The 14,125-nt window shown below is 38.8% G+C and overlaps 1 protein-coding gene across 5 annotated transcripts in view; it reads left to right on the top strand.

Annotated features, from left to right (window-relative positions):
• Positions 1 to 2,196: 2,196 nt before the first annotated feature.
• Positions 2,197 to 14,125, top strand: part of MICU3 (mitochondrial calcium uptake family member 3) — a 112,593-nt gene continuing 100,664 nt past the window's right edge. For 2 of the 5 annotated variants that reach the window (XM_045455043.1, XM_045455035.1), the window contains exon 1: positions 2,208 to 2,809. In XM_045455043.1, the coding sequence (XP_045310999.1) occupies positions 2,420 to 2,809 (390 nt within the window). In that variant the 5' untranslated portion in view covers positions 2,208 to 2,419. Of the gene's footprint in view, positions 2,810 to 14,125 lie in introns of all 5 variants that reach the window. The other 3 variants (XM_045455060.1, XR_006706614.1, XM_045455052.1) reach the window with 3 other exon arrangements.

Here is a 14,125-nt window from a genome sequence, read left to right as displayed (position 1 = left end):
TGAAGTATTTATATATGCTTTACTGGTATGCTTGGAGCATTTTGGTTAATTAGGACCGTGGGCTTGGAAGGTGATCACCTATTCAATTCTATTATTGTACAGGAAACGGTGTCTTCCAAAGCATTATAAGGTTATGTTACTGAGACAGCAAAATCAAGAGTCCAAATTTTTTGCTGGCTAGTTTATCACTCTATATTGATAAATATGCTTCCTTGAAAAACCTTCTTTTGGCTTGATCCCTGCTGTTGTAAACATTTAAAAATGCTTCAGAACATTTCTTTTTGCTTAGACCCTAGTGAACATAAATGAATGTTTTTTTGAATGTGTAGACTCTCACTGTGGAGTAGGGACATTTTTGGATATCATTAACGTGCAGGAGAATTGACAAAATTTGAAGAGGGGCAGCTGGGTGGCTCAGTTGGTTCATCGTCTGACTCTGGATTTTGGTTCAGGTCATGACCTCTCAGTTCATGAGTGTGAATCCCGTGTCAGGCTCTGCACTGATAGTTCAGAGCCCATTTGGAATTCTCTCTCCTTCTCTCTCTGCCCCCACTCCACTCGTGCTCTCTCTCTCTCTCAAAATACATATATAAACTTAAAAAAAAGAAATTTTGCTTTTCGAGGGAAAGTATTGTGGACAGTTATAAACAGAATAATTTTTGCATACAGAGAGAGCTCTATCCAAAGCCCCGCAGATACTTGACAAACCTAAATCCAGCACCTCTCACAGCAGAACTTGGTTTCTAGCCAGAGAAATGACTTGCAGGGGCTATATTAAATTTATTTGAGCTAGAAAGAACATATATGCGTACTTGAAGTGCGTAGATGGAGACTTTCTGTCATTTTCCTGATCTGTAATATGATGCTGTGTTACCACCTTAATTCCCCTTAGAGCTCTTCAGCTTTTAATATGCAGGCAATAAAAATTCATCAGTCTGTCCAAGAATTCTGCCATTAGGCCCTGTTGGAAATTTATGAGGAAATCCGGAAATTGTGTTCAGTTCAAAGTAAACAATGCCAGAAAAAGAACTGTGTTATATATCCACAGAGTAAATGTTTCTTTAGGAATACTAAAATTTCCCAAAATTCAGAGAAGGCAGGAATTGAAGGAATCTTGGTGATAATACAAGGAGGCACTGAGCCTTCCTCACAGCATTAGTTAAGAACTACAGGATAGAAGTAAAAGAAACATAACGTGATAGCATCCTAACATAAGCACGTTTTTGTTCATCTGCTACAGAGGATTTTTCTGTTTAGTAACTTTAAGAAAATTCCATTAGCCTTCATTAAAAGAAGATATAACTGAGGTGTATCTTATGGATTACTTATAGGCAAGGGGTTCATGGGAAATGGAAATAGCAGGCTTTGTGTCAGAAAATCTCATTTTGTTTGCCCTTAGTCTTTATAAGAATTGCCTGAATCAACTGATCTAATTCCCTTTGGACTGCAGTTCAATTGAGACAACTGGATTTTGTCATTTACACCCTTAGACCCAGAATATTTTAAGGGATCCTGGCACCATTCCAGAGTCTAGAGACCACAGCTAGCATTACTCAGCCTGCCAAAATTGGGCTCAGGGGCGGGGAAGTGATGAGAATGTCACATACACTTTCTCACAATAGTGACACTGCCAGTGCAGCAAACCAACTTGTATGGCAATTAACAAAAATAGATGACACAATCACACTTACTCTTTTATATTTAGACCAACAGCCTCCACACAAAAGGGTATTTTTCAAGACACTTCTGATTTGTTGGATTAAGGTATGGTAATGTTTAAAAAACAACAACAACACCTATTAACCCTAACTAAAAATCGTTAGCATTCCCCCCATTAAAAGTCCAGAATCTGTCATCGTGTAGTCAAAACAGCCTTTGACTTAATCTGCCATCTTGACCACTTGAGCCACGCTTCTTTTTTATTTTACACCTGAAGGCGCAACTGCAAATTCTTCGTGACCTGTCAGGGGCCTTGACTTTCTCCGAGGGGTGCTACCGACGATCCAAGACCCACCCCGGCGTGCCAAGGCAAAGGGCCAAGGTAGCGGAAGGACGCCTGGACACCCTCGCCCACGAGGGCTCTTTTAAGTTCTGCTGACTTGGCCGTAGCCTGCGGTGTTGGGTTCTCGCGCAGTCAGGTGCTGCCGGGGGGCAGGCGCAGTTATTTGTGACTGCGGGGTGGAGACCGGCGTGCCGGGCGGAGGAGTAGGCGGGATCCGCCCCCTTCGCCGGCATCTCGCGGCCGGAGACCCCCGGTCGCCCCAGCTGAAGGCCCCCTACAGGGTACCCCAGGCCGCACGTTTGCAGGGGTCGCTCTCGGGCAGCCTCGAGCCTCCGCACACCGACTTCTCGCGAGGTTTCGGCGCCCCCCCCCCCCCCCTCCCGCCCGCTCCTAGTTCTGGTGCGGGCAGCTCCCGCAATGGCTGCACTGCGGAGGCTCCTGTGGCCGCCGCCTCGGCTCCCGCCTCCGCCCTCCCCTCACCATCCCTTCCCAGGGGCGTGGGGGCGGCCGGCGGGGATAGCCCCGGGCCCGCCTGGCCGGCCCTTCTCCTGCCGGGAGGAAGAAGAGGGGGCTGTGGCGGAGGCGGCTTGGAGGCGGCGGAGGCGCTGGGGGGAGCTGAGCATCGCGGCGGCAGCCGGCGGGGGTCTGGTCGGCCTCGTGTGCTACCAGCTGTACGGGGACCCTAGGGCCGACTCCGCCTGGACACCCGCCCTCGAGCGCCCCTCGGAGAGCTCGGCCTCAGAGCCGGAGGACCCGCCCCGCGGCCGGGGGCTGATTCCCATCCCCGTGGCGGCTGCCAAGGAAACGGTAGGTGCGTGAGCGCGTGCGCGCTCTGGGGCTGCCCCGAAGGTGACGCTGGAGGGTAGGGCCCCCAGGTGTTCCACCTGAGCTCGGGGAGGGGAAGTGTGACAGTCATGCTCGGTGCGCTGGGGACTGTGGGCCCCTGTGACACCGGACATCGGAGGTTGTGGCAGCGTGAGCTCTGCGGCCGCAGACGGGGACCTCCTGTGAGTGAGACTGAGACCTAGGCCAGGCGGGCAGCCCAGGGGTTGGTCACCCAGCTGTTGGGAAGATACAGATGATGCTGCCATTGAGGCCAGGACCTTAAAGGTGGCTGCAGGTACCACCTGCCAACCAAAACCTCAAACCAAGACAAAATAAAACGAGAAAACGGCCGCCAAGAAGTCAACAGGCAGAAAGTGGGGAGCTGGGTATTTGAGAGATAGGAACTGTCAGGCTGGGCCGGACAACAGCAAATGATCCAGGAGGTCCAGTGCCGTAGGAGGAGCTTTGAAACAGTGGTCTGAGGTCTTAGGAGCGGCTACATTGTTGTATAGCAGTTTAGTAGTCCCAAGGGTATTCTACTTCCGGCCCCCCAATTCCGTCCTCGACACAGAAATTCTTTTAAGTATAGGACAGCACAAATAGGAAACTGAATGAAGCTAACTCCTACAGAAGATCTTCAAATGGAAATGTTCAAGTATCATTATGTCATTAATAATATAAGGTAAAGATGAGAGTAAGACAAGTGAGTAAAGGGGTACGATGTGTTTTGTTTTTGTCCTATCAGTATGTTTAATAGTCATGTAAATGACTAGGAGTTATCTAGGAAAATTTCCTTTTTAAGACTTAAGAGTGTGAAGGGCTTAGATGACAGTAATTTAGAAAAGAGACAGCTATTCTGTTTTTAACTTTAATGAAAGGTATAGATGCTTTATTCTTTGCCCAAATATATGTTGGTTATATGATGTAAGTGCATTAGTTCTTTTGGTGGAAGTTGTTAATGCATTTAAACCCAGGAATCTACTGTATGGACCTTCTAATTGCAAATCACAAATACATAGCATAAAGTACTTTCATACGATGAATATTTAAAATACTAGCAGCAGATACCCTCAACTGTCATCTCCAGCTTTTCTTTTCCCTTCCTCCTGATTGACCAAGACAGAATTTTTAATCAACCATGGTTGATCTGGGAACAGATTGGGCAGGTAGGGAGCATTACAACAGTATTTTCTTCTTTTTAAAAATTAATATTCCTTTTAAAGTTAAGAGACAGTATCATGTAGTTTTTAAAAGACCACGGTTAATAGTGTCTTCCTCATAGAATTAGGGGAGTTAAATGAGTTAATACATTTTAAATAGTTAAAATTGTAGTCAGCATTACACTAGCATGTAGTGAGGGTTCAGTAAATTTGTTTTTGTAATTTTATTCATGTATTTACTTATGTATATTTATTATGACATAATTAGTGTTTATAAAAATTCCTGTAAAAATAATACCAAAGCCCTTTTGTCTTACTCTTCCCGAGTCTCCAATCATACTATTTGATTGTTACTCCTTTTGTAATCAACTTTTTTCCCTGCTCTGAAAACTTTTATAATTTCTTTTTACCCCTGGTATTTGAAACTTTCACAATAATGAGCTTTGTGTGGGCATTTTTTTCCCATTTATTGTATTGGAACTTGAGGAATAGAATATGGAAATTCATGTTAAAAGTTCTGTATACTTTTCTTGTATTATTTCTTTGACAATTTCACCTTATCCATTTTCTCTGTTTTCTTTTTCTGGAACCTCTGTTAGCTTGAAGTTACACCTCCCAACAGATCCTAATCTAATTTTCTATTCTGACTTTTTAATCTTTTTGTTTGCTTGCTTGTTTGTGTGGGAAATATCTTTGACTTTATCTCCCATCTGTCCTGTTGAGAGTTTTATTTCAGCTAGGCTGGTTTAAAATTCAAAACTATTTTTTGTTCTCTAATGTTCTTATGGTATAGCATTTTGTTTTATTTTTTGGCTGCTAAATTTATCGCTGCTAATAATCTATATTAAGGATATTAATTATAGTTTTGTTTTTAAATTCTCTTACCCTTTATGCATTGTATTGTTTCTTCTAGGTTCGATTTTATTCTTGTTTTATTTTTTAAGCCCTCACTTTCAATTTGGAGGTTTTCCTCACGTATCTGGGGTTGTTGCCTATCTATATATGAGAGCTACTCAGAACTATTTGTTTTGTGTGTGTGTGTGTGTATTAAAATGTTTATGCTGTCAACCTGTGGTCTAAAGCAAAATTGGGGTAATCATAGAAATTATTGAATATAAAACTTAATATGCTTGTCTATAATGCTGTTTCACGATGTCTATTTGCTGATATATATACTTACAATTTACCTTCCTTTCTGTCAGTATATTTTCTTCTCTGAACTATTCAGAATGGATTCAGCAGCATTGGCTGATCATTTCAAGAGAGTTTGGGTAGGAATAGAGTATGCAGCAAGCACAATTAAATGCATTTACATGCAAAACTAAGTAATGTGCAGAATTTAAATTTTGCCTTATCCTGCAGATAGTTTTTAATACTTGTATGTTCTTCATACAGAAGAAAGTGTTCCTTACTTCACAAGGTCATGAGATTCTCCTGGGGCCCAAAAATGCTGAGGCTGGACTTCTAGGCCTGATGCCTTTATATTGAACAAAATCAATCTTCCAAACCCCACTTATGTTTGAACTCCACACTGTTGATTTTTCTCTTGGAATGGCAGAAAAGGACAACTTCTTCTAGAAAAAGACATATACTCACAAGATAAATTTGTATAGCATCAACTGCAGCCATCTTTACCACATTTGGACTGTAGATGTTCACTTAATTGGTCCACTTAAAATTTTGGTGAAAGCAGGGAGCTATGAAATAGTACATATATAATATAGATTTTATTTTATCAATTTAAAACATTTAAGTGTAAATGCCTCTGTTAATTTGGATGTGAAATCAGGTTATTTTCTTTGAGGAGGAGTCAAATGATTGGTGTTCTCCTTATCTTTGCATAAGTTGCTTCTATAATTTATCACCTGTAATTTCCAGATTCATTTATACAAGTACATTTGTAAACTAATGTAATCTCAGAACCCTTCTAGATTGTTATGATTTGTTTTTAAAGCCAGGTATATTGAGTTATGTTTTTTGGGTGTAAGTGTGTATGTAATCACCATCTGTCACCATACATTATTACAGTCTTACTGACTGTAGTCCCTATGCTGTACTTTATATCTCCATGACTTATTTATTTTATAACTAGAAGTTTATACCTCTTAATCCTCTTAACTATGTTGCTTATGCTCCCACCCACCTCCCTTCTGGAAGCCACCAGTTTTTTCTTTGTATTTAAAGTCTGTTTATTCATTTGTTTCTTTTGTTTTTTAGATCCCACATAATCATGAAATCATATCAATTTGTCTTTCACTGTTGGACTTATTTCACTTAGCATAATACCATCTAGGTCCAACCATGTTGTCACAAATGGTAAGGATCTCGTTCCTTTTTATGACTGAGTAATATTCCATTATGTATATGTGCATGCCCCATCTTCTTTATGTATTTATTTATTAGTAGACACTAGGTTGTTTTCATATCTTGGCTATTGTAAATAACACTGTGATAAACATACGAGTCATGTATCTTTTTGAGTTAGCATATACCTTTACTCTTATACCTTTTTTCTTTGGGTAAATGCCTAGTAGTGGAGTTACTGGTACTCAGAAGCTATTTGTACATGAGGGTGGCTTTTAATTTGGTGACCTAGACTTTTTAATAGAGTGGTATCCAAATGTCAGTGTTTTGTAAGTCCTTTTCTCTGGTGTCATTGAGTTACTCCAAAGAATAGGAAAGGTTGGAGGAGCTGTAGTCTAGATGCAGGTGTACGTGCACCTGTATGTGAGAGCCCATGTGTTGGAGAAGTCTCCAATGATGTTCTTACCTATCGTTATCTAATGCTCTGTTTGTAGCCCCATCACTTCCTCTACTTTCACAGCTCCTTGGATTCCCAAGACCTTCCCTTTCTGGGGTCTGTAACTCAAATCAGCTTACTTCCATTTGGTCTCTTCCTCCATGATACTCCTGTATTGCCTTTGTTCCTCTAACTCACTTATCACTGCTGCGTCTCCTCCATTTTATAAAACTTTCCTAAATTCTCTTAATCGTTTTGGTCTCCTCTCCTTTTCTCTGGCTTAGTTCATGTATGCTTCTACCGTTATTTTTTTAATTTTTTTTAATGTTTATTTATTTTCGAGAGAGACAGTGGGGGAGGGGCGGAGAGAGAGGGGGACAGAGGATCCAAAGCAAGCTCCATCCTGACAGCAGAGAGCCTGACATGGGGCTTGAACTCACGAATCACGAGATGATGACTTGAGCTGAAGTTGGACGCTTCACCGAATGAGCCATCCGAGCGCCCCTGCTTCTACCTTAAAAAAAAAAAATTCCTTTACTGTGATATTAATGTGTTTAAGAGAGGAAGGGGTTGAAAGAAACTCATGAGGTCTGTCTGCCATTTTGTCAGAAATATTTTAAACCTGTGTTGCCACTTCATTTATTATGCTTTTCTCCCCCCCTTTTTTTATTATGAGTTTATTACAAATTTCTTGAGGTAGTAGAAATTCCTTTTGAGGTTTAAAACTGTACTAAGAAAGTTGATGCTTAAAGCCTCTTTTACTCATCATGTTACACTAAATATAAGCCTAGCAATAAATTAACCTGTACATGTGATGAGAGTGTATAATTTAACTGATAGGCCTGAACAGCAGTAACTTACAGATCCACAGTTCTATTACTGTAACCTTGAAGATTTTTGTTTTTAAAACATTGCCTCTCAACTTCCTGCAGAAGGCTTTTCCTGACTCTATTAATACCCTGGCTTATCCTATACCCGCAGATGATGACTTTTGCAATTCTATGTTAGTTGTCTTCTCTGCTTTTTTTTAGCCCTTTACGAGGCATTGTGTTGGTCTTGGTTACCTTTATATCTTCATTGCTTGGTACGGGGCCTAACCCTGGTAGACACACAATAAATATTTGTCAAGTGAATAAGCCCATGCTAAACATTTACATGGGACATACACACTGAAAAGCACAACCACATTCTGTGAGAACTAATAGTTTTAGTATTTTGTCCCACTAAATGCTGGTTATTTATAGCATTAGAATTGGGAAGACTTTAGTCAAGGTCAAAATTCCAGGCTTTGGGAGACCAATCACGTGACACTATTTATTTTAATTGTGCACGTTTGGCTTGCCAAAATTTCTCAGTAGACATGGCCTTTATAAATATTATAAAAAGATGTTGACAAGATTCTGCTTAGAACCTTACAAAAGCTTTATTTTTATTAGGGGAAAAAATTTTGTTTAGAACTGCCTTTTTGTTTAAGGTCCAGAGTAAAAAAATTTAGATTGCTTAATACACTTTCATCCATATTTTACTTATTGTACAGAACACATCTATTTTTGACTTGCATCTCTTAAAAAGTTTTAAGCAACTTAATTTAGTTTTACTCTCAAATGGAGAAGACAACAATATTTGTATCTCTTTGGTAGAGTTCTATAATAATTGCCAATAATCATGCATTTTTAATTTCTTTCACTGTATATCTTTCCCAACTTCTTTTTAAGGTAGCACATTTTGAGACATGAGGTTATGCTTATTCTTTCCCAGAATATTGAAGAATTTGCTAGATGTATAAATGTAGAAGATTCCCAACTTTTTATAGACTGAGAGAAGCCACAAAGATGTAAAACTGAAGATAGGCTAATTCTGTGTAGAAGAACATTGTTGTAGAGAAGGCTAAATTAAGTGCCTGATCCCCTCTTTGGTCACTCTGTGACAAATCCACCAAATTCTACCCTCTTTCCTTTTAGTGGCCTGTGTTACAGATTCACATGCTATGATTTAGGTGTATGTATATATCTTTTTTCTAAGTAAATCACAGAATAAAATTTGGATGAATTTGAAAAAAAATATATCCTCTTTCTGGTTACATCAAACTAAGAGTTATAAAACCATGTGCCTCTTTTGTCTGGGTTGCAATGAAAGATAGTTACAACATTTTATAGGTATCTTTTTATTCAGATTCACGCTGGGAATTAGGAATTGAAACTGTCATGACTTTCCACTTAAATTAAAAAAAAAAATCTCATCTCTAATTCTCTTCTAAGACTTGGAAATTGTCAAATAATGCACAGCGGTCAGTTTGAATGAAGGTGTATACAGGTATTTTCCTTTGATCTATATAATCTCCCTTAAAAAAAAAAAAAGAAAAACATTTAATTCTATTTTGAATTGGAATGCAGGTAAATAGTATTTGGGCTTAATGTGACTTCCTAATTGATTCTAACATTCTCACATGTAATTCTGTTTATGTAATTTGAGGCTGGACTGTTTATGAGTACTAAGTAAAATGTAGCTTCCCTCTCATTGATTGAATAAATAATTTATCTTTAATAATTTTTGAAAAATGGATGCCATTTTCTACCTAATTATTAAAGACACTTGAGATTATTAAAACAATTATATTAGTCCTAAATTTTTGAAGTGCCATTGAGGGAGGTTTCATTCATTCTCCATACAGGACATAAGCTTTGTAGGTCATAAGGTTTTAATAAATTCTTATTTAATAACTGAATGACTGAATTCTAAATCCCGAAATAAGTTATAATATCTTATGATTACAGTTCTTTAGAAAGCTTGCTTTTACAAAATCATCTCATCCATGCAAATTTGCATTTGACTTTAGAGATTAGAAAATTAGTGCAAGATTGGGGCGCCTGGGTGGCGCAGTCGGTTAAGCATCCGACTTCAGCCAGGTCACGATCTCGCGGTCCGTGAGTTCGAGCCCCGCGTCTGGCTCTGAGCCATCTCAGAGCCTGGAGCCTGTTTCCGATTCTGTGTCTCCCTCTCTCTCTGCCCCTCCCCCGTTCATGCTCTGTCTCTCTCTGTCCCAAAAATAAATAAACGTTGAAAAAAAAAATTAAAAAAAAAAAAAGAAAATTAGTGCAAGATAAAATAATGGATGTATTACCTCATTGTGTTATCTGTGAGGATTAATGATTGGACACGGAGTCATAGCATTTGTAGTAGATGTGAATTAATAACTAATTTCAGTTTCATGAAGTAGTAAATGCAGAGTACATACATTTTTGTTTCCTTCTCTCGCTCTAAGCATATGAAAAGCCAGAAGATTTATTCTCTTTCGAGTCCTTAGTCTTTCAGTATTAAATACTTTGTTTATCTTATTTTGAGATGGTTGCTTATACTCTTGATTTTGGCTCAGGTCATGATCTCCAAGGTCGTGAGTTCGAGCCTCACATGGGGCTCCGTGCTGGCCAGCACGGAGCCTTCTTGGGATTCTGTTTCCCTCTCTCTCTGCCTATCCCCTGCTCTCACCCTCTCTCAAAAATAAATAAATAAACATTAAAAAAGAAAGAGTCATAAGGATACACTGATGGATTTTTAGCATGAGGCATGAGGATGATATAATCAAATTTGCTTTTTTGGACTATTACTTGACTGGATGGGGAATTAGAGGGAGGGATGGAATGCTAAAAAGGAGGAGGCCAGGTAAGACACTGTTGCTTCTCTGATGAGAACGTCAGAGGGTATGATTCTCTATATTCTTTAATTAAAAGAAATACGTGTTGGACAGTTTTTATCCATAATATTTCTTTAGACAATAAATGGTTATGACTTTACTAGAAGAATAGCAATGAAGCAATGAGAATTTGCCGCATTGGAGAGAGATTAAGGAGGTAGGATCAACAGGATTGGATTTTAGGGATGAGAGAGTTGGAAGAGTCTGGGGTGATCCTCACGTGTTTGTCTTGGGCTCTAGGTGGACTGTGCAGCAAGTTCACAGAGACCGGGTCCTCAGGAGGAAAAAGTCGGGGGGAGTGTGCAAGGATTATGTTTTTAATTTGTACAGTGGATCAAGGTGTCTTTTGGACAGCGGAAGAGAAATCTCCAGTTGGATACACATAGGTCAGAAGCTCAGGAGAGGAATCTGTACTATAGCAATAGATTTGGAAATCATCAAGTGTTGAAAGTCCTAAGAATGGATGACATTGTTCAGAATATGTAGAACATGAAGAGAAAAGCACGTAAGGAAAGAGTCCTGGTGAGCATCAGTGATTTAAAAGACTGTCAGAAAATAGAACTATGCAAAAAGCTGAGAAGTAAGGTCTAGACGGGTAAAGCCAGGAGAGTCGTGGAAGCCAACAAAAGATAGTACTTCAGATAAGTGCTCCAGTCAGTTTCAGTGAGCTCAGCCAGAGGAGGTCGTCTTAGATGAGAAAGTGAAAGTGTTCACTGGATTCAGCAATGCGATCATGGGTGATCTTGGTGAGGTCTTAGAGGTGAAAATCAGATGATAGTTGGAGAAGTTGAGATAAAGAAAAGAGGATGTGGGCAAGATAAGGTATGTGTTGGCAATCCGTTTATAAATTTGGCCTTGAAGGGGAGGAAGGAGAGACAGTAGTAGATTAAGAAACGTGGAGGGGCGCCTGGGTGGCGCAGTCGGTTAAGCGTCCGACTTCAGCCAGGTCACGATCTCGCGGTCCGTGAGTTCGAGCCCCGCGTCGGGCTCTGGGCTCATGGCTCAGAGCCTGGAGCCTGTTTCCGATTCTGTGTCTCCTTCTCTCTCTGCCCCTCCCCCGTTCATGCTCTGTCTCTCTCTGTCCCAAAAATAAATAAACGTTGAAAAAAAAAAAAAGAAACGTGGAATTGATTTTTTTGCTTTTGGATGAAAGATCCTTAAATATGTTTAAAAGCTGAAGGAAAGAAGAGGAACACTAAACCCCAAGGAAGAAGAGGGGATAATTGATTTGCCAGGGACCAAGGTACAGATGAGAAATGAAAGTTAAAGCCCAAAAGAAAAAATGTAATCTTAGATAATAGGAACAATGCCATTTTCAGTGTGTAGGAGGAAGGGATGGGAAGACACAGAGATTATACTTGTTCACTGGCAACTACCTGAAGGAGATCTGGCCTGATGGCTTCTGTTTGCTCTGAAATAGAAGATGATGTCATCTTCTGAGAACAAGATAATAGAAATTTGTAGAGAAACCATGATAGAGATTTGGGGGAGAGTGGCATATTGAAATGGCCATTAAAAAAACAAACAAACAAACAAGAAACTAACTAGAAAACCATGAAATCTTTTAATTTCCTCATGTTTTCTATTTGCAAGGTTAAATACGAGTTTTTAAATGACAAAATGAGTTTTTAACTTGCTCATGAAATGTAGTTTTTCAATGAATATTTTTACATGATCACAGCTTTTGCTGTTTTAATTCTTCTTTATGTTATTCCACTTTTTAAGATATATAAACCTTAGTAGTATGATCTAATTAGTATTTTTTTTCCCATGATGTAATATTTAACTCACATAGGAAATGCAGCAAACTTATAATACAGTAGAGATTTTATTCTTCTGTTTAAACTTGATGGGCAAGTTTAAACCGGAGATTATTAATTCTCACTGATCTCCTGTAATTGTTGTAGCAAACACTGCGAATTTGAGTAACTTTGCTTTGTTTGGTGTAAACACTCTTGTGTTGAAGAAAAATGTGTTTAAAAAAATCAAACAAGTTTTATTTGTGATATTACCTAGCGTTAAAAAAAAACACTTAGTCATTTGTGTACTAAACAGGATTTTCTAGATATGCTTTTTATCTTCCTCTTTGAGTAACCCTTTACCTCTTTATTCTCTGACGTATTGATAGATTATGTAAGCTAAGTAAAATGTGGAAATTCACTGCTGTATCATTACTTGATTATCATAGTAAGTGTTCATTGAAGAATTATTTTTCCAATTTGGGAAAGTAGAATTCATGTTTTCTGCTTTATTCCCCATTCACTAAATTACATTTTACTCATTTTAATACTCAACTCCATCTCCAGAATTTAGAATATAGCAAGTGTGTATAAAAGAATTTCAAATAATTCCATTTTTTCTGCTCTTTGATAAGGATGATATCTATCAAGTTGATAATATAAATATTCCGTAGTTGAGATATTTAGATTATCCCTTTCTCTGGAAGGGATATAAGGGATTATTCAAACAGCTTGGAACAATTCAAAATGAATTTTCCTAACCAGCTTCACATCAGGTCAGAAAGGTTCCCATGGGTTTAAGGTCCAGTTTAAGCTAGCTCCAGCCTGTTAAAATGAGTTATATTCAAATAGGATCGTCTAAACTTCTTCCAACTACAGCTGACCCTTGAACAACAGGGGTTTGTATTGTGCAGGTCCACTTATATGCAGGTTTTTCCCCCCGTAAATACGGTACCATAAATGTATTTTCCTTATGATTTTCTTAAAACATTATCTTTTCTCTAGCTTACTTTATTTTATCAAAAGAATACAGCATATAATATAACACAAAATATTTGTTAGTCGACTTTTCATGTTATAGGTAGGGCTTCCTGTTAACAGGAGGCTATTGGTAGTTAAGTTTGGGGGGAATCAAAGGTTATACATGGGTTTTCAACTGCACAGGGTTTGGCGCCCCTAAGTCCTGCGTTGTTCAAGGGTCAACTGTAATTTTATTCTAAAACTTTACTACTCTAAAGATGGGATGAGATTTATGATTCTCTCTCTATATACAAACAACATTCATTTTTCGTCCCCAAGAGATTAAGAAAGGTTTTGAAGCTATTACTATGTCAACCTTAATGATGGAGCCCTAAAGGCAGTGGTAGGCGGCTTTTGGACCAGGGTTTGTGGTGAAAGGAGATCAGTGTGACTCAAACTTTCTTTGTCACATGGCTTTCTCCATACTGATTCCTATCCAAATATCCAAATAAATGGGTCACATTAGGATTTTATGTCCTCCTCGTAAAGAATACAGTCCTGGTGACTGTACCGGTTCAGTGCTGTGCACATGTACTGTCACATATGTTCTCTGATCTGCCAGCCCTGGTGATTACTTGATCCTCATGAAAGCCAGATAAGAGTTTTGATTCAAGTATCTTATAACACAGACTTAATCAAAGTGAATACATCCTATTTGGGGAGTAAGATTAAAATCTCTAATTCGTACTTTGATCTGATATTCTAAGTTTTATTAGAAATACAAATACTGGATGTTATTATGAACTAAATATTTAATTATCAAAAAATAATACATATATATCACCAAATATTTAAAACATAGAATTTATCCTGAATTATTATAGTAGTTATTGTCAAATTTTAATAAAACTGCAGGCAAGCGGGCAAATTTATCAAGGTTCCTGCCATTTACTGGCAAATTCTAGGAGAGTAGCGCTTTGTGTCTTTGGTGTTTTACCCGCATCCCTC

The sequence above is a fragment of the Leopardus geoffroyi genome, chromosome B1 (assembly GCF_018350155.1).
Source record: "Leopardus geoffroyi isolate Oge1 chromosome B1, O.geoffroyi_Oge1_pat1.0, whole genome shotgun sequence".
Lineage (NCBI taxonomy): Eukaryota > Metazoa > Chordata > Mammalia > Carnivora > Felidae > Leopardus > Leopardus geoffroyi.
This window is presented reverse-complemented; position numbering and strand designations above follow the sequence as displayed.